Source organism: Aspergillus fischeri, genomic scaffold (assembly GCF_000149645.3).
Source record: "Aspergillus fischeri NRRL 181 1099437636262 genomic scaffold, whole genome shotgun sequence".
Classification (NCBI taxonomy): Eukaryota; Fungi; Ascomycota; class Eurotiomycetes; order Eurotiales; family Aspergillaceae; genus Aspergillus; species Aspergillus fischeri.
In genome coordinates, this window is record NW_001509764.1 from 1,503,024 (window position 1) to 1,528,226 (window position 25,203).

The 25,203-nt window shown below is 47.7% G+C and overlaps 8 protein-coding genes and 2 non-coding genes across 10 annotated transcripts, besides 3 other annotated features; 7 read left to right on the forward strand and 3 right to left on the reverse strand.

Annotated features, from left to right (window-relative positions):
- Positions 1-301: 301 nt before the first annotated feature.
- NFIA_098800 lies at positions 302-373 on the forward strand. Its single transcript has one exon. It is a non-coding gene; the product is annotated as a tRNA-Gln (tRNA).
- Positions 374-831: 458 nt separating this feature from the next.
- NFIA_098810 (glutamate decarboxylase) lies at positions 832-2,532 on the forward strand (the record flags this gene model as incomplete). Its single annotated transcript, XM_001262144.1, has 5 exons — positions 832-1,031; positions 1,075-1,102; positions 1,161-1,793; positions 1,838-2,376; positions 2,427-2,532. The coding sequence occupies 5 exons, from the start codon at positions 832-834 to the stop codon at positions 2,530-2,532; spliced, it is 1,506 nt and encodes a 501-aa protein (XP_001262145.1).
- Positions 2,533-3,637: 1,105 nt separating this feature from the next.
- Positions 3,638-5,111, forward strand: NFIA_098820 (glycoside hydrolase family 71 protein; the record flags this gene model as incomplete). Its single annotated transcript, XM_001262145.1, has 2 exons — positions 3,638-3,715; positions 3,762-5,111. 2 exons carry the CDS (start codon positions 3,638-3,640, stop codon positions 5,109-5,111), a joined length of 1,428 nt encoding a protein of 475 aa, XP_001262146.1.
- A 722-nt stretch (positions 5,112-5,833) lies between these two features.
- On the forward strand, positions 5,834-6,337 carry NFIA_098830 (uncharacterized protein; the record flags this gene model as incomplete). Its single annotated transcript, XM_001262146.1, has 1 exon — positions 5,834-6,337. One exon carries the CDS (start codon positions 5,834-5,836, stop codon positions 6,335-6,337), a length of 504 nt encoding a protein of 167 aa, XP_001262147.1.
- Positions 6,338-6,705: 368 nt separating this feature from the next.
- On the reverse strand, positions 6,706-6,779 carry NFIA_098840. Its single transcript has one exon. It is a non-coding gene; the product is annotated as a tRNA-Ile (tRNA).
- Positions 6,780-8,695: 1,916 nt separating this feature from the next.
- On the forward strand, positions 8,696-10,024 carry NFIA_098850 (FAD-dependent oxidoreductase; the record flags this gene model as incomplete). The annotated part of the gene is made up of 2 exons (XM_001262147.1): positions 8,696-8,713; positions 8,780-10,024. 2 exons carry the CDS (start codon positions 8,696-8,698, stop codon positions 10,022-10,024), a joined length of 1,263 nt encoding a protein of 420 aa, XP_001262148.1.
- Positions 10,025-10,921: 897 nt separating this feature from the next.
- Positions 10,922-11,875, reverse strand: NFIA_098860 (uncharacterized protein; the record flags this gene model as incomplete). Its single annotated transcript, XM_001262148.1, has 1 exon — positions 10,922-11,875. One exon carries the CDS (start codon positions 11,873-11,875, stop codon positions 10,922-10,924), a length of 954 nt encoding a protein of 317 aa, XP_001262149.1.
- Positions 11,876-13,438: 1,563 nt separating this feature from the next.
- Positions 13,439-13,485: a microsatellite.
- A 2-nt stretch (positions 13,486-13,487) lies between these two features.
- NFIA_098870 (uncharacterized protein) lies at positions 13,488-13,866 on the reverse strand (the record flags this gene model as incomplete). The annotated part of the gene is made up of 3 exons (XM_001262149.1): positions 13,488-13,531; positions 13,597-13,695; positions 13,749-13,866. The coding sequence occupies 3 exons, from the start codon at positions 13,864-13,866 to the stop codon at positions 13,488-13,490; spliced, it is 261 nt and encodes an 86-aa protein (XP_001262150.1).
- A 2,646-nt stretch (positions 13,867-16,512) lies between these two features.
- On the forward strand, positions 16,513-17,089 carry NFIA_098880 (uncharacterized protein; the record flags this gene model as incomplete). The annotated part of the gene is made up of 2 exons (XM_001262150.1): positions 16,513-16,876; positions 16,938-17,089. 2 exons carry the CDS (start codon positions 16,513-16,515, stop codon positions 17,087-17,089), a joined length of 516 nt encoding a protein of 171 aa, XP_001262151.1.
- A 1,693-nt stretch (positions 17,090-18,782) lies between these two features.
- Positions 18,783-18,944: a mobile genetic element.
- Positions 18,945-18,975: 31 nt separating this feature from the next.
- Positions 18,976-19,179: a mobile genetic element.
- Positions 19,180-22,461: 3,282 nt separating this feature from the next.
- NFIA_098890 (uncharacterized protein) lies at positions 22,462-22,904 on the forward strand (the record flags this gene model as incomplete). The annotated part of the gene is made up of 2 exons (XM_001262151.1): positions 22,462-22,731; positions 22,785-22,904. 2 exons carry the CDS (start codon positions 22,462-22,464, stop codon positions 22,902-22,904), a joined length of 390 nt encoding a protein of 129 aa, XP_001262152.1.
- Between the last annotated feature and the right edge of the window lie 2,299 nt (positions 22,905-25,203).

Consider the following 25,203-nt stretch of genomic DNA (forward strand, 5'->3'; position numbering starts at 1 on the left):
CCAGTTGTAGAGCTCGTCAGGTAGTACTGCTTCCTGGCCATTGAAGATACGTGTACAACAATAGCATGATAAAAATAGAAAGATCCTAGGGAAACAGTTCAGTTCGGATTGCTCAAGTGGAGCCAGCACAGGCAGTCCCAGCTCATAGGTATCTTACTATTTGACTGCAATTGAGGGTCAAAATACCTGCCTGAAATTCTGACTACTTTCCACAAGAGTCTTCAAGACAAAGATGTAAATTTGATGCGATATTGCAGCTTTGGAATATAAAGCAAATATGGTGCAAGTCTTTCAAGAAGTGGGTTGTGTAGTGTAATGGTTATCACTCCAGATTCTGATTCTGGCAATCTTGGTTCGATTCCGAGCACGACCTCACCTATTTCTTTTTGTTTTTCATCCTGTTCATTGATCACGCAATATTTATTTTTCTTCTCCATAAATATTGTTTATGTTCTCACTGTTTTTATTTTTTGATAATTCCCTGAACTATCAACGTATGTGAACAGATCTCTAGTGAAAAATTGAATACATTATGACTAGTGGATGAAATCATCAACCTTTTCATTCCTCGTCTTGGAGATGAAGCAGCAGAGCTCGAGACACTTGCAGGAATCTCCTGCATACTGTAAGCCGCATAACATTCAATGACAAACCAGAATCAACACATTTGGGACTACTTGCATCTCTATGACCGTTGACCATAGTGGTGAGGTCATCGCACCCCGGCACCAATCTACATCATAAGGTACCAAACCTCACGAGCACTCGAATCCAGTACCATGTAGTACCTATGTCAATTAATAAGTTATAATATCCAACCAATTGAGCAAAATGGTACACATCAGTCGAGTGCAAAAGCGCCCCAAAGGCCACCATGCCAGAGAAGCCGAAGTGACCGACTATGTTTATGGCACCCACTTCGCAGCGCAAGATCTGCCGCACCATGAAATGGCAGAGCGCGAAATGCCAGCGAGCGTCGCGTACCGGTTAATCAAGGATGAATTGAGTCTTGACGGGAATCCATTACTCAAGTAGGTCCTCCATGCGAAGGTTATGCATGCTGACGCAGTCTAGTCTAGCGAGCTTCGTCACCACCTACATGGTAATCACCTTAACCCCAAAATAAAGGGTACCTGTTACTGACAGCATACTCCGTATAGGAAGACGAAGCCCAAACCCTCATGACCGATTCGATGAGCAAAAACTTCATCGATTACGAACAATACCCGCAAACAGCCAACATCCAGAACCGCTGCATCAACATGATCGCGGACCTTCTTCACGCCCCAACCGCCGACGGTCCGAACGTCCAAGACGCCATCGGAACATCGACTGTCGGATCCTCGGAGGGGATTATGTTAGCCATGCTGGCGATGAAGAAGCGGTGGCAGAACCGCCGCAAGGCCGAGGGCAAGGACAGCACGCACCCGAATATCGTGATGAATAGCGCGGTGCAGGTGTGCTGGGAGAAAGCAGCGCGGTATTTTGATGTCGAGGAGAAATATGTCTATTGCACGGGGACGCGGTATGTGATTGATCCGGAAGAAGCGGTCAATCTGGTGGACGAGAATACCATTGGCATTTGTGCGATCTTGGGGACAACGTACACGGGCCAGTACGAGGACGTCAAAGCCATCAACGACCTGTTGATCCAGAAGAAGATCGATTGTCCGATCCACGTAGATGCCGCGAGCGGCGGGTTCGTCGCGCCGTTCGTGAACCCTGGCCTAGAATGGGACTTTCGGCTGCCAAAAGTGGTGTCGATCAATGTATCCGGCCACAAGTACGGCCTGGTAGGTACAAATCCCTATTTATCAGACGTCCCTAACAGTCCTAGGTCTACCCCGGGGTAGGCTGGGTCTTCTGGCGCTCAGCAGAATACCTCCCTAAAGAACTCATCTTCAACGTCAACTACCTCGGCACTGAGCAAGCAACCTTTACGCTCAACTTCTCCAAGGGCGCCTCCAACATCATCGGCCAGTACTACCAGCTCATCCGGCTCGGCCGACACGGCTACCGCTCCATCATGCAGAACCTAACCCGCACCGCAGACCATCTCGCCGCAGAGCTGCAGAAACTCAACTTCACCATCATGAGCGACGGGGCAGGCGGCGGCCTCCCGCTCGTCGCGTACCGGCTCCCACCCGACGAGAATAGACTCTGGGATGAATATGCGCTGGCGCATGTCCTCCGCCAGCGTGGGTGGGTGATACCCGCGTACACGATGGCGCCGCATAGCAACCAGCTCAAGATGATGCGGATTGTGCTCCGGGAGGACTTTAGTATGGATCGGTGTAATGTGTTGGTTGAGGATATGAAGATGGCGATGAAGACGCTGGAGGAGATGGATCGGGCGATGATCGAGCAGTATATTCGGTATGTCCTGCTGCTTACTTACTGATATCGTAAGCTGACGGATACGTTAGACACTCTGCTCGGCAGTCGCTATCTGGGAAGCCCGATCATCCGGTTTACCCGGGCGAGACACATTCGCTTCAAGGGAAGACGGGGAAAACTCATGCGGTGTGTTGATTAGCAGTGCGCGTTAGCGGCCATAGCAACTGTTCGATTGAAATGAAAAGCTACGTTCAATAGTTTTTTGCACTGCATGCATGTCTGCGGTTTGTAATGGCGCATGTGAATAGTCAAAACCCCTTGCGTGATGCTCTTCATCTCAAAAATTGTCTCTCTCCTATGAAGTGCCATAGCTTATTCGCTTGCTGCTGGCCGTATGTCAATAACCTAAGACCGCTTCCAGTACGAGAGGTCTTGGGCACCATGACGAACTGGCGGTAAACAAATCCGTACGGAGTAGTCCAGAACAGTCGGTTGATGAATATAAGCGAAGACCCACCTTCTGGAGGATGTAGTCTAGATGTTTGAATTGAGGTAGCGGTAGCAATTTCCGTTAAAGATGAACCAGAGATTTGTCTCCACTCGCTGTAGGGCAGTTGACAGGTTCTCCGAACCGTGGTTCGGCATCAGAGACTGGAAACGGTGTGAAATGGAGGTATTCCATGATGTCATTCAGTGCATAGTATCTGCACTTATTGAATTTCTTTTCAAGTGAGGTTTCTAAGTCATTATTCAGAGGAAATTGCTTGTCCACAAACTTTTCGTTTCTTGCCGTGGTGCATGGATCCAAATGGTAGACGCAAGGGAGGCAGAATATTGCATATGATAGATGGATATGGTTTCGACAACAACAATGCCTACTCTATGCAAGTTTCTGCCGGATCTGCCACTAGCAAACTCTGAATATGCTGCTGGCGACTCTCTTTTGACGAATGGGGCTCAAGCCAAACTTATATAGGGCAAGCTTGACCGTCTGTTCTGCTGCTAAAGATTATATGCAGTAGTTTACGGGGCACCTCCATTGGAAGAACCTTAACTTTCAGTCTTGAGCTTCCTGGAATGTCTGACCGCTATGTGATATAAATGATCTCAAGATAAAATGCCATGTTGGCATTCAATTGGTGCTAGGCGATCAATTGATCGAGGATCTGTGCAGATCACAACAGAGATTTCCTACCGTATCTTGACCAGGACGATCAGCATGTCCGTTTTCTTTTCTTCTTAAACTTCCGATCGTCCTGATCGTAGTCAGTAGGCAGGAGGCGAAGCATATGTCAACACCATGGAGTTGTGGACGCTACTCGGGCTGTTGGCTACCATCAGCCATGTACAGGCGAAAGCCGTATTCGCCCATTTCATGGTAACAACAATGTCAGTTCTATCTAGATATAACTAATATCGACCAGGTAGCGAATGCAATCAACTTCACGCAAGAAACATGGGCCAACGACATCTTCGCCGCGCAGGCCGCGCACATCGACGCCTTCGCCCTGAACCTCGGCTACGGCCTGCACAACTACGACCTCATCCTCAATGACGCCTTCACCGTCGCCCAGCGGCACAACTTCAAGATGTTCCTCTCCTTCGACATGGGCCAGGGCCCCCAATGGCCCACCGACGAGATCGTCCACGTCATCGACAACTACGCCACCGGCAGCGCATACTACAAGCATCACGACGACAAGCCGCTCTTCTCGACCTTCGAGGGCGGCCAGAATGCCGACGTCTGGAAGGACGTCAGGCACAACGCGCAGTCGGACTTCTTCTTCATCCCCGACTGGTCCTCGCTGGGGATCGAGGCCGCATCCAGCAGCCCCGTCATCGACGGCCTGATGAGTTGGCATGCATGGCCCGCCGGCGCACACGATATGAACACCACGCTGGACGAGGAGTACATCGCGGCGCTGGACGGGCGGCCGTACATCATGCCGGTCTCGCCGTGGTTCTACACGAACCTGCCGGTGTTCCACAAGAACTGGGCCTGGCGCGGGGACGACCTCTGGTTCGACCGCTGGCAGCAGGTGCTCGAGCTGGCGCCCGAGTATGTTGAGATCATCACCTGGAACGACTACGGCGAGTCGCACTACATCGGCCCCATGCACGAGGACGACCTGGGGATTTTTGCGGTGGGGGATGCGCCCTTCAACTATGCCGAGGGGATGCCGCATGATGGCTGGCGGGAGTTTCTGCCGTATGTGATTGATTTGTATAAGAGTGGGGGGCAGAATGCGAGTTTTGACAAGGAGGGGGTGGTCTCGTGGTTCCGGCTCAATCCGGGCTCTGCGTGTATGAGTGGGAAGACCACGCCGGGGCAGCTGAGTGTCGAAGGGACGAACACGACCAGCCCGAGGACCATCATGCAGGATAGGATCTTCTACTCGGCGTTGCTGGAGTCGGCGGCCGACGTGACGGTGAGTATTGGCGGGGCTAGCAAGACTGGCAGCTGGTCGGATACGCCCAGTGGCCAGAAAGGGCTGTATCATGGAAGTGTACCCATTGACGGGATGACGGGGGAGGTCCAGGTGACGCTATCACGGTCTGGCGAGCAGATTGCCCAGATAAAGGGCGAGGTCATCACTACCGACTGCCGGAAGAATCATGGATACAACAACTGGAATGCGTGGGTGGGGAGTGCAATGGGCGAGAAGAATGTGACAGCTGAAAAGACTTCATCTAATGACAAGGAAAATGGCTCGCAGAGGTCCAGACCGGTGATGACATTGTTGCTGGGCTTGGTCTTGTTGGCGCTGGTGTGAACATGTGCAAGATACCAGCGATATCCGAGGCATGATACTGACCAGTACATAATCACTGTTATGATAATTCTATAATGATAGTAATAACCTGGACAATAATAGATCAACTTGACTCTTTCAATGCACCGCAAGATCTTCCATTTTGGGCAGGTTCTGGAGAAGAACAAGGAGACTGAGGCACCGGCTAAACAGACCCATGGAATACAGTGACATCTTCCGATGGCAGCTCTCGACAATATATTAAACTGTTGCTCTATCGGCGATCCGTGAAGAACTGCGCAATCCCCACAGCTACGTCGGCGATTGCAGAATTCCGGACAGAAATAGCAAATGATAAGCTGCAGAGATTGCCAAGTAAAAGGAACTGCTGACGACCTTCCTGAAGGAGAACGCATATCCAGTCTATGACACAATCTACACGCCACCCGGACAGCGCCGATGCTGCAGAGTAAGATAGAGTTTGCCAATCGAGCATGAGCCTTGGGTCCTCTCGGGCCAAGACGGTCCCATACCCCTCGGTATCCTTTTCCGCTTCGGCCGAAGATCGAGGCCGAGGGATCAATATCTTCATCGCATACAAGTGTGCAAGCTCTATAGCTTCAAACTCTGCCGTAGCCCCTGAGGCTGAAGTATAAAGTATCCCCTGGTTCCTGGGATCAGGGATGAACAGCATCTCGGTCATTCACACTTGAAAGCATTATACTATCTGCCAACCGGTCAACATGTCCGGGTCCCTCGAGGCTCTACCAACCGCCACCAACCTACTCCGCAATGCCACTCGTGCATTAAACCCTCGGATTCCTCCCATGGCCCGACAGAATATCTCCATACTCCCCTGTCGCATAGCCATCATCTCTCGCGACAAACTCAGAAAAGAATCATTAGCCAAGGACCCCGATCTACGCCGATGCGTCGCGCACAACAGTCTCCTCCGGAGGTCCATGGAGGAAGCACACCACAATATCCGCAAACGCATGTCTTCACTTTACTTCGAGGATGACGAGGATGACAGTCCGGTCATGACTTCTCAAATCCCCAGCGAAAGCCCATCGTCCATCATCCGGAGCACGATCAACGCCGCTGTGAAAGCTATGGCGCGTCGACAACGGTCAGAGGGTCTTCTCCGGATGGCTTCCTCTTCTCAGGAACCCGACGGAAAGAAACCGCTGGTTAAGTTTCGTCGCTACTACGCTCCCAGGCTCAGAGTCCACCGTCCTGCGGGATAGATATACAGTATATGCCCGCGTTGCGGGTTGATGACATCACCGCTTGATGTTATCACTTGATTCTGTGTCACCTATGGAATGGTCTTTATACCCCCATAGGGTCATTCATACCCTGCCTACTGATAATATCCTTCTCACATAATTCCCTCCTTACTCATTATTGCGCTTTAGAGTTTAAACGAATTACGAAGACACGTTGTACGATCCTTTATGCATTGGCGATATATCTGCTGTACAGAAGCATATGCACAATTGGACAGATATTACAGACATAGTTGTTCTTATACTGCATTTGTAGCCAGTAGTCTGAAATATATTCAAGTCCCAGGTGGGCTAACGCAGATAGGGCAAAAAGAAAAAGCAAAAAATGGTCACTACGAGGGTCGAACTCGCGACCTTGGCGTTATTAGCACCACGCTCTAACCGACTGAGCTAAGCGACCAGTTCTTGATTACCAGCGGTCTTTTATAATTTGTCAGTGATTAGCAATACCGCTCTGCTTATTTTAGGACGATTAGATGAATATACCGCCATCGATTTCATTGTCAAGGGAAGAAAACATTGAAAGCATGTCAACATAGTCATGCGCTTGGCGGAGACCATAAGTACCAAAATATGCTGATCGGCTAATGAGTCGCCAATGCCGGCATGGGAGTCTCCCCATGGATATATATTTACGGTGGTGTCCATTCCCACCCACCTGGATCTGCTGCGACTTTGAAAATGGAAGTTGGCAGATACATCTCGGGTGGTAGTCGGGGTAGCCATGTAGTCGACTTTGCGAGATTCACTTTTGATTGATATTATTTGCTCAGTCTTAGCGAGGGCTTGCTAATACTAAGACAGGCCACGGATGCTATTTACTTAGCTGAACGTTTCATTTGGGTTGGGCCTCTTGTGGCCGTTGCTCCCGCTGCCAAACGGCCGGTTAGGGTCTCTGCTTGTCCTTGGGAATGAAGACCTGTTGCTGACCCGATTCGGTCTTCGCAATATGGACGAATACTGACAGAGAGGCTGGCCGCGGCGCGTTGGCTGACAATATAAGATGTGATCCTCAGGATTAATTTCTGACCAACGCAAATGCTCTGTCCTACATTGAATAGACACCGTGGTGCTAGAACTCGGCTTCGTCTCGCACAGGTTGCTCAGCATATATTGCGTGCTAATAATGGTGATTTGCAAAGAATTTTATCTATTTCATTCGTAGGGCTGGGAGACTAACCCGGAAGAAGAACGGAGTTACGGAGTAATATATTCACATATCTCTATTAAAAACCCCTGCTAGACTTCACCCCATCGCATGCCCCTCAAAACTGCAGCGCAGCCGCAGCCAAATGTCCCTGGAAAGTCCCATCCTTAAACGGCACAACCGCAAACCCAAAATTCGCGTACTCTAGACCCTTCCTCGCCGCCTCGGGCATCGAATCCCAAGCGATCAGCGGCAGGGCCCGACCAAGGGTATTCGTAAACTGCAGCTCATGATTCAAGGGAAAGCTCGTAGAGTAGTCCACCTTGGGCCTGGTCCCCTGGAGCGGTAGCTGTGCTTCTAATTTTTGATTTTATCATCCATCACCCAGCCAACCCAGAAGCTAAACGCAACCTTCCTCTTCTAGGCGTTGCGTTGGATACATCTATTATCTAGAGCATGTCTTAGGTGAAGGCCTCTAACTTAGCTTCCTCTCCGACATTATCCAGATTACTCAATCGTACATTTTATTCAGTGGAATGTGGTCTTGCGGTAGGAGAGGATAAAAGGAAATAACACGTTCCAACACAAGAGGCAACCAACTTACATCTTTTCATCCGTGCTGATTCCAGAATCCACCAAGCACGACACCGAGCCTGTGAGTGGGATACATAGACATCCGCCAGCCATGGATTGTTAGGCGATGATTTAGTATCTGGAATCATGTGTATCCGGAAACCAATTAATTTGATGGACCTATTCACTACTATTTTCCCGAACCTTCGATCCTTCTTGATTGGCGTCTTTGACGAAGAGATCGATGTAATCGTCAATTACATTGCTTACCAGCCAAGATATTTCGCATAGCATTGTAATAGAAAACAAACATCAAACTTCCACACCATGACTTAGATATCATCATGTCACAGTGGTATCGGAACTTCGGATATCGGGGCACCGTGCTGAATTGGCCGAGTTCTCGGGGTCGGATACCGAGGTTTCGGAGTTTCTGAACTGATCTGATCAGATCAGTAGCATGATTCTTTTCAGATAAATTGACTACAGTTGCCCTGTTTTCATGGCAACTCACAGATGTGTCTCGCTTTCCTCTTTTTGTTTGTTTCACTCACATTTCTCCATCTTTTCAGGACCTTCGGACATAACCTCAAAGGATGAACCCGCCACAAAAGGTAAAATCACCCCAAAGTACACTTGCTTTGTGGAGTATATGATATATCTGATATGGAGTCGTGCAGGTTATCATTATAGGGGCCGGTCCCGCGGGGATTCTGGCTGCCCTACGCCTACATGAGCACAACCACATCTCCCCTACGATCTATGAAATCCGCTCGGAGCCCAGTACCCTTGGAGGTGCAGTCGGCATTCCTTCAAATGGGCTGAGGTTGTTGCATCGGCTGGGTCTCTGGGATGCCCTGCAAGGTCGAGGGGCCGAGACTTCTACTCTCTCCTTGCATGGAATCAAGGGGCAAATCATCGGCCAGATGGACATGACTTCATGGAGTCGACAGAAGACCGGATTCGGCTATTTACGGATCCGCAGGACGGACCTGATGGACGTCCTGTACGAGGCTGCTCGTAGAGCGGACATCCCCATCCACTTCGGCAAGCGCCTGACGCACATTGTGGAAAACGATCAAACCATTACCGCTGCCTTTTCTGATGGCTCCAGTGACCACGCAGACCTTCTCCTAGGGTGTGATGGGATTCATTCGACAGTGCGCAGCATCTACGTGGACGCCGGTATGGCGCCTGAATACTCGGGCATATCGAATGCATATTCCCTGGTTCCCACTTCTGATCTACCCATCGCTGCTGGGTCACTTAGTGGTCTGAACGCGACACTCACCACCGATGGGCTCCTGGCCGTATCACCTTGCACCCCAGGCGGTGAGTTGATCTACTGGTTCTTTTCACGCGAGCTCGCCATGCCAGCTAGCGGTGACACACGCGACGGCTGGGAGGAACGCGGGAAAGAGCAAGTGGAAAACATCAAGTCCACAGTGCTCGATTTGATTAAAGAGTCAGAAGGATCATGGGGCAACACCATGAAGGAAATGATTAAGCATACTGAGACGCTCCGATTCTTTCCAGTCTACCGCCTCCCCACGGGTGGCAAATGGTGGAGAGGCCGGTGTCTAATTATTGGGGATGCAGCGCACGCAATGCCACCACATGCCAGCCAGGGTGTTTCCATGGCGCTGGAAGATATATTCGTGCTATCGAATCTCCTTGTTGCTTGTCCACATTCTTTGGATGAGGTCTTCAGATTGTATGAGCAGAAGCGACGGCCTCGTGTGAACGAGATGCACAGGGTGGCGGAACGCAATGGCGGCGTTAGGAAGAAGATCGGTCCGTGGCAGCTGTGGCTCAAGGAACTTGCAACTTCCGGGATTTTGTCGGTGTACAGCTATTTCGGCCTTGGCAGGTTAGGACTAGGCCAGAAGCCGTTGGCCTACGATGTCGAGGAAGATATGTGCTAGACAACTATTTGCAGCAGGTTATCAATCATCACATTCACTAAATGTTTATAGCTTTCGATGTAAAAGTTCTGATACTAAGGTAGGCAGTAGGCTTATATCGGTGCTTCAGTGCTTCCCCAGTATTGGCCTACGTGATAGGGATCAGTATAGAAAGCCGGAATTAGAGAAGAGAGCACAAAATGCTAGCCAATGGTGCCAACCACTTCGCCCTTTCTCAGGAGACAAGGACTCAAGACATACTCTTCTTTGAAGGTCATCGTCATCCTTTAGGTTTTTGAACATTCTGATTTAAACTCAGAGCTGGTATTTAGCTAAGAGGGAAAGAGTTATTTCTTACAGTATGTGAAACTAGAAGTGAGTATTAAAGATCCTTAGATGAATATCTAAGTCTAATAGCTAATATAGGAAGATTGCCCTCCAAGTTCTTGCGGATGACCTTAAATACATGCCGGCCACTTGCAGTAGACTCTGGTGTTGATCAACCCCAGGAAAAGCATTATGGCTTACCAGTTCAGACTTTCCTATGCATATAAGCAGACTATGTAAATTATATAGGGTAATAGAAGTGACATTGGTCTGCTCACTTTCTCATGAATCGATTAGCTCCGGTTCCACCGGCCCAGCAATGGGATGGGCTCATGAGACCCATGTGGAGACAAGCTCGGTACTTTTCAGTGGATTGGATTGCCAATAAACTTAGGGAAAGGTCATCCTAACTGTAACCTGAGGGTTATATACAGGATGACGGAAATCAACATGTTCTCTACGGAGAATACTCTGTATATAGAGCTCTGTAGTTTGCCTTCTCGAGCCTCGAATCACAACTATACAGTAAGACAGTGCTAAGTGCAAGACAAGAAAAAACAACGAGCGCCGCGACCCAAATTGCCAAATCACTTAGCATTGCATCCACCCCTCACCAGTGCACCAATCCCGAATCCATTGCGTCGCCTCAAACAACTCATCCACATTCAGTGTTCCAATCCCACTCTCCACCAAGAATCGCCAGAGCTTCATCCGCAGATGTACCGGCCACCCGGGTATATCCCAGAATCGCGACACCAATCCCCTTGCCGCGGCCGTATCGATCATCCTCTTCATGGTCTCTTTCTGACGTCTGCTTGGTCCCCAGGGCCAGATGGTCCCGACAGCTTTCCTTAACGATGCGCTTGCGTAGTAAGAGTTATTGGCAGTGAAGCTGGCGTTATCTGCAAGTTGATCCAGTGGGGCATCAAAGAACACGTCCCGGTATTCGGCGTCAGCATTGATTAGCTCAAATGGAGTATTCCCGGTTCCCACTACTATGATCGGCCGCCAGGCCAGCCCATCGCCGGTCCTATTCCAATATGATAACCAGCCACCGGCACGCAGGGGGGCTAGTTGATCCATCACCACGGGCCAGGAAGTATGTCCGTCGGTCTTGACATCAATCAGGAGTGTCAGGCTGGCATTGGGAAGGGTCTCGAAAACTCCGGACCTGGGAACGGGAAAGTTGGCGCCCTGGTTTATCCGGGTAAGGATTGTGGTCAGGGGCTTGATATAGAGAGACTGTAGAGTGCGGTCGGCTGATAGGGACGAGGTTCGGTGGCCTACTAGTAGGTCATTGGACGTTTTATCTAGCCATACATCTGCCTCTACGCCCACGCAACCAGCGGTGAGCGCATCAAACAGCGGGACATTGCGCCAGTAGTCGTTATGTGAATGGCACTGAACAGGTGTGATGCCCTGGCTAAAGTCCTTGGGCCAGGGGGATAGCGCTGTAATGGAATCGGATGGCATTTTCCAGCTGTCTCGTATCCGCTGCAGCCCATTCGCATGCACGGGAGGGATGAGCCTGTCGACAAGGACCATGTCCAGGAGGAACCATACACTAAGTCGCGACCAAATCAGTGGATGAAATATTGGAAGGTGAAGTGGATAAATACAGTACAACCAGGCCCCCACAGAGTGTGACCGGGAGAAGGCAGCAAGACACATGGCTGTAGATTGCCCTTCTCCGCCCTGTGGCCACGAGCTCTTGACCGCGGGAGAGGCAGCAAAGAGACCTCACTGAAAGTAACACTCTTCTTAGGAGCCTGGATGGTGCCATATGTGAATGGGTACCCTCACGCCTGCTGTCAAGGCTAGATACGAAGGGCAGACGGATCAGTGTTGTATTACTCAGAGATACTGCTTGACTTTCTAGATACCCCAGGAAGACTGCTGGCTTTATATTTAAAAACAGCTGTCTACGTAAAATCCCTGCACGGTCTGTCATATGGGGCGCTGGATGCGACTGATCGAAGATCAGTCATCTTGTACCTGTTATGGTCAAGTGGTTCTTAGAGGTACTGCATGGTACATCGCTTCCTAATCAAGCGTTTCTTATTTTCGCGTAATATTTCGATCTTATGAGACTAGTACTGTCTTCCCCTCCAACTCAGGATTAATCTGTTGCTTTATGAATTCATTCCTGTCTGTATCTGTCTGCCTCTACCTTGGAAAACCGCGTGCTATATGGTCTGTTGAAGGATAGCCTACCAAACCTAGATATGCTGGGCAATACAATGTCATTTAGTCTCGGCTTTGACCGGGAAAAAAGTTACATAAAGGTAGATTAATCAGGCCTGCACAGCGAAAGTAATCTACTCGTAAACATTGGAAACTTTGCGCACTCCCTCTGGCGAGGACCGAAAAGGGTGGATTCGGTATCTTACACAGCTGCCTAGCTGCCTGTGTCGCAGCAAATATGGCGCGTACAGGGTAAGAGGCGCTCCTTCTGACCCAGTAATCCATGTATTGTAGCCTGGGATGAATCACCGTGAATCTTGACCCCTGGTTAGTGCTACCAATAGTACTTGGAACTCACTTCTTAGTCTGCCTGGACGCATATTAAACTAGGATTAGCCCTCCAATTATTACTTGATAAACGAATCCACCAGCCTGGCAGAGAGCTCTTCCATCCAACCTAGGATTTCAATCTCGATCCACTTGACGTAGCTTCAGCGTTTCCCACGTTGGGTAGAACACTTCCAGTAGGAGTAGTCACAACAGCCATCACAGCCCCCAAGTGTTGGTGTTTCCTAGCATAGTCATAATAGTTAAGCGGTCCAATCCAGAGTTTTACAGCGTAGTGGCCTTAAACTTCCCGTCGTGTCGCTCTAAGACACGCATCATATAGGTAGTCAAGCAACAGGCCTAATTGAATAATATCCTAAGGATTACGTGCCGCCCTGGAGATCAGGCCTATTCCTCACTTGCCTGGCGGTTAGGTATGTGAGGTGTTTTAATGCTCATGTTCCGGAACAAGTATTGATATTCAAAGACTGCTTGAAAGTTCAACATCTTTCAATGAGTGACAATAGTTGGGATGCTGCAGCACCACTACAAAACTTGATCAACTAGCTCTTCATCCACACTCTCTCCTCAGCAAATGCAACTATCTCCTTGACAGGCGCAACTGTCTCCTCGTGACAGACGCAATCTAAGTAGCAATGCAATTCAACTGGCCGCCCTGCCACTCGCATTCTGTGCGATCACGGTTAGTTAGTAACTTCTATAAGATGTGAAAATTGTAGGGACAAGATACTTACTGCCAGAGATAACCTTTGATTTGTCGCTAGGACCGCTATGGTACTTGCAACCGGAGCCCTTCTTGTGCTTGCAGTTATTGGGACAGTTGCAAGCGTAGTCTGCATGAGATATCAATATTATGTCTTTGTACTACATGATCAGAGGGACTAACAAGGGGACGTAGCAATTTGAATAGCGGCTACATCGCGCGGAACCTCGACAGAAGCTCCAATAACCTGGGTGGCAGCAAGGAGCGCGATAGCAGAAAAGAGGGCGGTACTGAGATGCATCTTGAAGAGGCTTTCTGATGAACTTTCAAATAATGTTTAAGAGTGATGGATAAAGATCTTGGGAATAAAACTCAGAACCGAGGATTCTTTGGCCTTTTTATATGTGTTGTCTGTCTGATCTATTGACAGTAGGGGAGTGGTTGTGCCGTAGTATAGATATTAACCAACATTTATTTCTCTTTTTTATTATCACCTAAACACAGAACAGAACTAACAATTTAGTCCATGATCCTCCCCTATCCTAAAGCGATTTAGAGGGAGAAAGAAGAAGAAGAAGAAGGGGAAAAAAGCCTCATCTGACCAACATCTTACAACCCTAGTTCGAGTTGCAGAGGAGCATTTACTAAGTTCAGACTACAGCACAGTTATCATGCATATTTATTACATTCTCTATAACACCTTCCAAGAATCACCAACACTTCCATACCTACTCTGACTCGCGCTCTGAAGCCATGGGACCAGTATTATACCCCGAGCCTGGTTGTGATTGGGGCAACGAGCCACCTAGTTGGGATAGTGCTTGAGACTTTTCTAGGTTCTGCTTCCCGGTCTCGGATGTAACATGTAAGAGTCGGAAGATTATCATGTTATCCAACAGGCTAATGCTTAGGTATCGCACCCTCGCGCAGAATGTTGCGTCCCGGACTGTAGTATTCTCGTTGGAGGGGGTCGCTGGCGTTGCACTAGTTCGCAAGGAATTGTACTTTTTATCGGTAACTTCCCTCTTTCCCGCCTCCCACGCTGTGATAAGGTGACTAAAGCAATTCGGGGATGGGATCGCAATATCTTATCTTAGGCTAAGAGAAACAGGGTACTTTTCCGTAGTGCTTATTTTCGAAGCTTACACCCCTGCCAAGTTGTCAGGCAACAGGCATAGGAATAACAAATCGGAGAATAAAATAGTAATCTGATTCTTACGGACTCTAATACATAATTCAGTCTTTTTAGTGAATATCACAGCATTATCCAAGCGCTGGTTTATATAGGCAACATACGTATGAATACTTTGATTGATATGCGAGGAGGTGTGGTTACCTTATCCAGAGCCTATAATCTAAGAAACTTTTACACAAAATTAAGCTTAAAACCATCACTTATGGTTCCCAAGGTACTTGCTCAGTTGCAGAGCTAATGGACCCTAAGGGATAGTTTCACATCACTGACAACAGAGGGGCACGATCATATTTGTTGAAAGAATAATATCTCTATTATAGAATGCAACCATAAAATAGCTGCTTCACCGGGAGAAAGAAGAGGAAAATGAAAATGCCTCATCTAACTACCCATGCTATAACCCTGGTAGGAATTGTGGAGGAGTATTGTAGCATGATCATTATACATATATGTTGCTTTCACTATACTTATTCTGGTAAGAAACATCACTTCTCCTCCTGCCCTGACGTATGCCCTAGGACCCTGGGACTAGCATGCACCTCCTATCTAGGTTGTGATTGGGGCAAAGAATTACCTAGTCTAGTATAGTGCTCGACACTTCTCTAGGTTCCGCTTTTTGGCCCCAGCGCACGAGGTAACATGGTGAGAGTTCGATGTCAATCATGCATAACTATTACTTATTTTCAAACTGTATATGCTTTATTCCAGACATTAAAGACCATTACCCTCCACTGCCCCCACCAACAATCGCAAAGATCTGTTATTGGCTGATAGGTGGCAGTATACAAAAGGGCAAGAATCATTCCCTGTATTATAATAGTCTTATTTGGTTTGTCTTAGGTATCTAAGGACCAGAGATAGTACTTTCTTTATCCCAATTGAGAACACCAAGTCCCTTACTATACTAAATGGATATCTCGCGAACCGAATACATAGTCTGAGGATTTAAGATTCCAGCCAATAATGGAAATCGTCCGGAAGCATCAACTAATCCTAGCCATCTTCTCTTCCCGTATGTGCCGAGAAGAAGAGAGACGGGGCGGGAGAAAAAGAAGCTCACGAACCCCTGTCAATAACAGATGAAATGCATGAATCAGAAAGGGATTTGGGAAAAAATGTCAGGCCATACTGATGACTGACTTGCCCTTTGCATCTTAGTATGTCTCTGATTAATTCAGTTATCATTCAACCCTATCCAGACAGGACTTAGTTTGTTGGTTTGTTGGTTGTTGGTTTCTTACATGCCTCGGGATTCAGCTCGCCTCATTTTCCGAGCCATGTCTGATTGAATCCTACCTACGAGATTGGGAGGTGCCTGCCCAGGGTCCCCATAAACAGACTAATGCGTAGCTATCTTATGTAGTATTCCGGAGTAGTTAGAGGCCGCTGGCAGTGCATTGCATTGCGCCAGCGCACAAAGAATCATACAGTCATACCCCTCATCCGTACTTCCGGACCTTCCGCTCCAACGCCTTGACAGCATGGACTTTGAGCAAATCAGCTTTGGGATCAGCTACCTTCCGAAGGTGACTCTAGTCTCCGTACCTGGGATTTCACGCTCCCGAGAGGCTCAGTCATCTGCGCGAGTCCAGGCATATCTTATGGGCAACATGGGTATAAATACTTTGATTGACATCCAGGAGATGTGGTTGACTTCTCCAGAGCTAAAACGAACACTGAATTCACAAGCTCAATCTGAGAATCTTTTTATACAAACAAACTCGAACACAAACGAAATCCTATCTGTCAATCATGCGTTCATTTTTACTTGCAGTGCTGGGCCTGATGGCAACATCATCACTCGCAGCTCCCGGGCTAGCCGCTCAGGAGGGCGTCAGTGCTTTCGAGGCCATAGGCAACTTGAAATCAGGACCTCATGTATATGTCCATATCGCCGACGACGGAGTGGCACGAGCTTACGACGAGAACGAATCCGTTATCGACTATATTCCCTTGACCAACGACCAGCTTAAGCAGCTGCTCAGGAACCTTCCAGAACCATGGAAGAAGGAAGAGGATCATTTGCACGCTGTTTTCAATGGCGTCGACGGACGTCAAGTTACGGATGAGAAACAGTTGCTTGACCCTCCTGCTGAGCTTCGAAACCCCATGCCTCGTGAGCCACTCCAGTCTAAGCGCGACCCCAACCCTCTCCAACAGGCCGACTGGTACTGCAGAGGCCAACCCTGCACTAGAGATCCAGCTTGCCGATTCTTGGGCTGCTCACATTGTGCGCGGCTGGATGCTGTCGTTCCAGGGGGAACGGGTGTTTGCGTTTAGTGAAAGCATACTTTCTGTTGCCCTCGCACCTCGCCACCTTTCTAAATAGGCTGGTGCTTCCTACAGATAATTAAAAGGTGTACGCTGGATCTCTAGGGTGTGAAGGGTTCGGGGTATCGGGTTGTTGGGATTAAAATGGTTATATGTGCAATGATTGTTCCAGGAGTCGACACCTGGGAGCCTGAGGCAGACATTGTTCGCTCACTCTCAGTGAGTGTGCACTTCAACTAATCAGCTGCCTATGAATACCCTTCACCTGTTGCCCATACTTTGTTTTCTAGTTGGTTTGCCTACCAATTCCATTTATTGTACTTGACTGAGTGCCATGACTGTATAATTCACTGAAAAATGATGGACAAATTGTATCGGAATCCTATGGATTCGCAGGTGATAGTTCTAAACAAAAAATTAAGTTAGGTTTTGTGGCAAGATGAGTATATTAAGAAGTAGATGTCCAATGCACCTGTTGGGAAGGTATAGTACAGACATGTGAGACATTTGCCTAATGAGGTCATGTGTATAATCAGGAAACTACCTAGTCAACGAGGAGCTTAGAGGCTCTCTTATACCCCTGTTCAGGGCATGTGATCATTTGCACTCTGCATTAGCTCTAAGAATCAGCTTCCCCTCAGGCGAGCCACACCTCTCAGAGAAGTCTTCACCTCTTTCGACTACCCTCTCTCTATACAGCACAATCAAGAGATCCACCATATCACACAAACAGATCACTTGAATCATGTCTTGCATCGTAAGAGTATTTCTGACAGCTTGCATCTGTACGATACTAACACCACAATAGAAAGATGACGAGCCATCGCCCTTTCCACCCCTCAAACACTCACCATCGGGCCAAGGCTTCACCCACCTCGCTACTGATGGAGTGTACCGCAGTTTTAGCTCCAGTGGCGAGGTAATAGATTATAAGCAATTGAGCCCGGAGGAAATTACAAAGATGCTGGAATTCTTTGGAAAACATATTGATCCAGAGGCTTTTGAGAAGGGTAGGAAGAAATTTGACGGTGTGGACGGCAGAAATGTGACTGATTTGGAGCAACTGCTTCATCCAGGACCAGAAATTGGTCCAACGAGATTTAGAGAGTGAAGACCACATAATTTTGCTGACTTCTATCTGCCTGTCTCGTCTCGCCCTTGTTTCTATGTCTATTTAGTAGCCGACTGAGCCGGCTGTGTTATTTCAGTTAAAGACGATCCTCTCTGCTGGTATATGATTTAAACGCAATAGAGCTATATTGTTAATCTGATCCTTCGCTGCAATGTAATACAATCTTGGAGCTGAGTCAAATATGTGCTGCTGTATGTCAGACAACGTCTGTCAATCCTGCCTAAGATGGAGATCTTAAAGTACTCTTCATTTTCATTTCATTATTATTAAACCAAGTTCGGCATGAATACAAATTCATAGGATTTTGGAATATTCGCATTCGCATTCGCAAATCCATGTTGAAGTAGGTCCAAAGGTATAAAGTTATTATTCTCATCATGAGGGGCAGGTGGACTGCGTATATACACATATAAGCACAAACCCACATTTCAATCAGAATAACCTAGTCAACATGATATACAACTCTTTAATTTGATGGCTATCGTGAGTCAACAAGTGCCAGCAACCACCTATCACAGAGCTGACAAGGCCCTGTTAAAAACTTTTAAAACCTTTGAGCAGAAATAAAGGGTGCCGGCATGTCTGCTAGTTCAATCTCAGTGAGTCCTGTACCTTATTCAATGCCTAGCCCTCTTCAGAACCATTCAAATCAGTCTCATGCAAGAGGCTTGGTGGGGCCATCGGCAATTTTTGCTGTAGTGAGTACATATTTCACCTTAACTATCCCCACATTTTGGACCTTTCCTCGCCGCTTATGTTGGATATCCATGTGCTTCATGCGCAAATAGTACTAAGGGTCTAAGAATCCATCCTGCGGCCTCTTTTGCTGCCTTATCTGCGAGTTCATTACCCTTAATTCCCTGATGAGCAGGGATCCAGTGTACTGTAACTTATACATATAGTCTCCAGAGTTTATCTTATTTAGTAGTTTTGCTGATGATCTGCTGTCCTACCATTTGTGTACTGTCTATCACTTATATAGCGGCCTGACTGTCCAAGAATATCATTAACTCTTTATCAACATGGGATTACTGCCCAGGGACGACCGTTATACTGCCCTGGGGCGGTGTTGGACAGCTGCTTCCCCGACTTTCTTGTTGATCACCCTCCCATTAGTGTAAAAGATGGGACTGAGTTCTGGAGCAGGATCTGATCGAGAATAGAGCTCTTGCCCCCTCCGCATCTTTCTGGATATAAGTATCTAGCGCTCCCCGTCATGTCAGGGTGATAAAGGGCTGTTTTTGTTCCAGCTGTTGGCTATTCTGGCCCTAGTATCTTTCCACTTCAGTATTTGTGCCGTTCTAATGGTCCCCATCGATTTTAGAGGTCCTGCCAAGTATCTTGGTAGTCTGCGCAGAGCCCTTCCCCTTGGATATGTTCGAGGGTTTAGTGGATGTTTGCAGAATTAATAAATGATCTACAATCTGTTTAAGAGATGAAGCAGTCATCTCCCAGACCTGGGCAAGGCTATCTGACACAAGCTGGATCTATCTCAGAACGAGCACATACGACCATAGGGTGTGGAAAACAGGGCTTCCCGTCCGCTCAGCCGTACTTAAGCCACACGCCGGCCGGTTAGTAGTTGGGTGGGTGACCACCAGCGAATCCCGGCTGTTGTATGTTTTTTGTTTCTTTAATTCATTGTTTAGTATCCTTGCCGCCCTGTCTTCACCCTCTTCACTCGGTTCACCTGATCGCCTGAACAGCCTGAACATCAATAATGCGCACCCAGTGACCCCACTCGACCCCTGCCCTGCTGCCGTGTCCTCTTCTAGCAGCACTCCAGGTCTGTGACGCAAGCGTCCATCTTAGTGATCATTGGAGGCCTCGCCTACCGAGTTTCGCCGTTATTATCGTGGCTGTTTTTAAATATGATCAACTCCCCCGCACGATCCCGCGTAGACGGTTGAATTAGTTTTGGCTGGTTGAGATGCCGGTCGGTCGACGGAGACAGCAGGCGGCCGACGGCCTTCTGTCGAAGCACTGTATCTTTGGTATCAGATGGTATATTTTACACTCACTCAGATTACCCTTTTCGGTTAGACTATTCCGACCAGCTCTCAGAGTTTTCTGGTCGTGTCGCTCATTATAGGGGGAAGGACATAGAACAACAGACGACAACCGATAGATGAAAAAACATCGTCCAATTTGACAAGAACATGCTCTGATTCCAAGCGTAATCGTATTACCAGATTACCAAGAATCCGACACCTTCATTCTACGCTTTAGAGCCGTAATCCAAGCTAAAATGCCATCTACTCCGCCCTCATACTGAAATTGTAGCCTTTATCAACTCCCTGGGAGCGATCTGGATGTTGCTTCGCACCTTTCACATTGCTGCAGGTTGCTCTATAGAACTTTTAACCCTTCAAACATCTGGCTGAAATTCCCCTGGTGCGTCATCGTACGTCTTAAGACCCACCAGGCCTCCAAGTCTAGCTAGGACTGCCGAATCGTGCACTTTCATCCAAGTATGAGGACGTTTTAGACAGCCTGTTAGATTTCCGTCCCATTGACATCTAGAGAAATTGCACTGAGGCATTCCAGTTTCGCAGGAGGAAATTAAACAGTTATACACCTGTGGCCATGCGTTTGGACAATGGACTGAGAGAGACATAAAGATTCTCAACAAACACTTCAATCTGAACCAGGTGGACTACCTGAACGAGGCCGAGGAACTAAGTCCACATCTTACTCATTCGGTGAGACAGCTATTGACCGAATATGACACCAAAGTAGAACAGAAGGAAATCCGAACTGTCGAGATCTTGTCTTAATTATGTTATACCCGGGCTGTCAAACAGAGCAACAATCTCCCCATGCAGCTTGGTCTCCATCTGCATGCGAGAGGGGTGTAAAGGCGGATTATCGATGTACTCTCACAGCTGGGGATCTATTGTGGTTATAAGAATATGCTGGAAGCTAGCAGAAAGATTTCCGGATCGACGCGGAGGAGGTTGTAACTCTGGGCTCGCCGCAGTATATAATGGTCTTCGGTATGTGCATTGCCATTCCCATTCCAGACTTTTCACTGGCTAGCAATATTGGGAGTGCTACAAAGTGGAGATTCATCTTTTCTATCAAATCTTCCATCGTCAAACAAACTAGCCGAGGTCAAGCAAGTTCTGCCTGGACATTACCATGACCTGGCAGATGGCTTCTAAGAGAGGGAAATGGATACCCTTCCGCCCTGTAGGGGAGAATTAGAAATGGCTAGACAATATGACATAAGGCCTGTTATAATGAGCACGGAGGAACTTGAAGCAGTAAACAGTACATCATTAACAAGTTACAAAGTTTTCATCATCCCAAGCAATGCGCCGTTTACATCGTCAATCTTGATGGTGAAAAAAAAAGTGTAGAGAACCATATTTCTGGGTCATCACAAAAACAGGCCCGTTATCCATCGCCTTGGATTAATTGGATTCTGGATAGCATATCTCAAGCCAAGATCTTTACAAAGCTGAATATTTGGCGGATTTTCACAGTATACTGTTGGAACCTGAGTGCGGAAGATTTGACCACATTCGGGACACAATATGGGAGTTACAAATATTGTTGCTATCTAGAGCCCAGAATAGTCAGGCAACAGAAAGGAAAGCAATGCGGCAAGTATACGCAAAGGTGAGCATAACTAAAGCGCACTTCAAGAGATATGGGTTGTGGATCAAGAAATCTTTAACCTCTTAGAAGGAAAATCACAAGGTGTCCACTTCGCAGGTAGATTTACTGCTTGGAGCATCTGCACAATCTTGTCATGTCCTCTAGATGAGGCAGCCTGCAATGCATTGCCATACTTTCCACCCTGGGCGTTGGCATCAGCTCCGTGTTCCAGCAGCAGTTCAGTAATCTCTTTGTGCCCATTCAGTGAGGCCCACATCAATACGTTTGATCCTGTATCATCTCCCTCATTTATATTTCTTTCATTTCCAGCAAGCAATTTCCGGACCACTTGCGCGTGGCCGTTAAAAGCTGTCAGATGGATTGGATTCATATGCGGCGCCTCGTATAAGGTATCTGTAGTGCTCCAAAATATTGGGGACCAAACTACAAAATGGCCTTTGGCTGTATCGTATATGTGGTGTATGAGGTCCGTGTTACGCTAGAGCCCTCAGAAGCAGGGGTTATTTTGTATGTAGTTATCGCTCAGTTACTCGCTTAAAAGTGATGTATGAGGTCTGGGAACGCGTCCGCCCTCAGTAGCTACGCGTAGGTATGAGCATCCAACCTCTATTTATCCACCACCACCACCTTTGTCTATATAACATAATTACCATTACATCGAGTCCAACTGACCAATGGAGAGTAAAGTCACAGAAACAGATGCGCTTTTGCGCAGTGTTGCTGACCTGGTTGTCAGCGTCAATAGCGCTATGGACTGGCTCTTGAGCCTCCTTCCAAGGACAGCTCCCATACAGGCTCCCGAAATCGCGACACCTGAGATTGAGGCTCCCCGACCGGAAGATATTTCTATTCGGAGAGCTCTTGATGAGGTCCTTGAGTATCATAGGGTTCACTGGCCTAAGAATATAACAAAGAACTATGAGCTAAAGCAAAAGGAGTGGAAGGTAGGTATAGACTTCTCTAACTTTTACTATAAGTGCTAACTTTGAAGTCCTAGGCCTGGTGTAGAAAGATGGGCTTCAAGGTGGGCGGCAGATACCTACCAGGAGATTATGTTGATGATGGGAAGCTCCTCCTCTTTATTAAAGATGAAGTAGCCAATCGCCCTCCACGCTGAGGACAGAGGCTTAAGGTAGAGAGGGAGCGCAAGAGGACGGCAGCAGCAGCAGAGCTGACATTAAGAGGGCCTCTGTCTAAGCGGAAGAGGGGAAAGACCAGTGCCCCCTCTACAGCATCTGGAGAGCTGTCTGTTGAGGGCAATGATGATGATGATGATGAGGCTTGCTCTGAACTTGTACTCATATACAATACAGTGCGGAGCTATTGCTCTGCTATTAATGAGCTATGGGCACATCAGACCTCATCAGGGCTCTATAATGCAGCGCGACCATAGAGAGTAGCTATGACTACTCTAAAGACATCAATTGCCTAAGGCCAGCACCAACGCCGGCGCGATGAGTTTACAGACTGTGGGCTGACTACTATACAAGATGGGTACGTTGCCTCTCAGATACCTGATCTTACAAGAAAAGTCTGGGGCTAGTGCCTAGGGCAGAATCAGGTTGAGCAGCAGTTTCATACATAGCTATGCTTTCTTTTTGGCAACTCCATGCTTCTAAGGCTAAGCAACTGCCTGCTGATGGAGTTGCCAGATCTATTCTTAATGTCCCTGCCTAATGAGGGGCCAAAAGGCAGAGGCTGGTGCCTTGTCACTGTGCTGGATCAGGGTAAAACAAACCAACATGGCTGACTTAAGTCGGGGGCCGCTCTACAGCATCGTGACTACCGGTCCTGTCTCATAGGTGCTCTGGCCACCTATTTCTTCTGGAGATGGCACTGTTCTGGAGAGTCATTCCCTTGTTTCTAGACCAGTCAAGACTGGTACAATATCAAAGTGCTTAAAAGAGACAATAACCACCTTACTGAATCCCTGAGCGACACCATAGCAGCATCCTGGACCCAGTGCTTATATAGTGAGGCAGGGATCAAGAGCCCTAAGGTGACACACGCAGGATGGGTCTCTGGGGCTAGGCTTGCTGAGCTAAACAGGGTCTCTGAAGATCAGGTAAATAAGCTCTGCTATTTTCTATCTATTTAGCTAACCTCTGGCCCCTAGATTCGCTGTGGTGGTCGCTGGAATGCAGATCAAATGACTGGCTGTTACTTGACTACTCTACCTTAAGCCTTTATGCATGGTATTGCTGACTTTAACCCTGACTGGTCATCAAGCTATTACCTACCTCAAGAGACTATCTGCCCTCCACTAGCATTGTTAAATCGCGTGTGGCCAGACCTGGATAGGTGGCAAGCAGCACATTTAGAAAGGGCAGATGTGACTGAAAGAGTAGAGCCAAACCTTGCTACTGGTGGATTTCTACGGCTCTTGCAGAGGCTCAGGGTTGTATTCCTACAGGACTCTGTACTCTGGTGGATGGAGTTCCCTGGCCACCCAATATTCCGAGACCCCCTCTTGGAGACAGCGGAGTACAAGGCCTTTGAGCTAGATGTCCATGGGGCTATTACTACAGCTGTGGAAGAAGATCCACATTCTATTGCTATTCAAAAGGCAGTCCTAGCTGTGAATGACTGGCTCTGTACAATGACTGCAGTTATTTAGAGTGGACAGGTTACCTATTCTTAAGCCCTCCGCTCACTAGAGGGCTTAATGGTAAGCTGAATAGAACAACTAACCCGTGCTATTAACGACTCTGTTGGTGGCACCTTTACCTGCCAGTTTGTACCTAGAAGCCAGATTATTCCTCCTCCTGTAGGAGGAGCTGCCTTTAGCCCTACAGTGCCTATTCAACTGCCTGTGATGGCACTTAAGAAAGCCTCACAGGTACCGCAATATCATATGTCAAGGACCATTTGAACAATCCCAGACCTGTGGCAAGAGTGGACTGTTAGGCTCAAGGGCCAACCATTAATTGAGAGGCTCGATGACCTCTATAGCTCTGGCTGGCGCTCAGGGCCTGAAAGTCCGCTGAGTGCCAGTTCTATTCTTGAAGGAAGACTCTCATTACTAAGATTAGAAGACTGGCTGCTGCTGAGAATCCTTCTTTTAGGGATCCCTATCAAAAAGTAGTAGCATAGTTAGAGGAACAGTGGATATAAGCTGGCGCTTCACTGAGCAAGGCGATAGATGCTTTGAAAAAGCCATAAGTGCATGATAACCAACTAGGAAAAAGCTACTCACCAGACCATCACCTGATTGTTTATCCCTTTTCCTTTCTTCAATGAGTTCTTCTGTATACTAGTCTAGTTATAGCCAGGGTAGCCTTCAGCTCTGAACAATACCATACTTAATTTCCTTGCTGTGATTGGCTTATAGCCGATAAAGACTCTATATTTAGTGGAATGTTGTTAACTTCTGCATTTCAGCATATTTTTTCTTCTAATTTAAGTATGATCTAAGA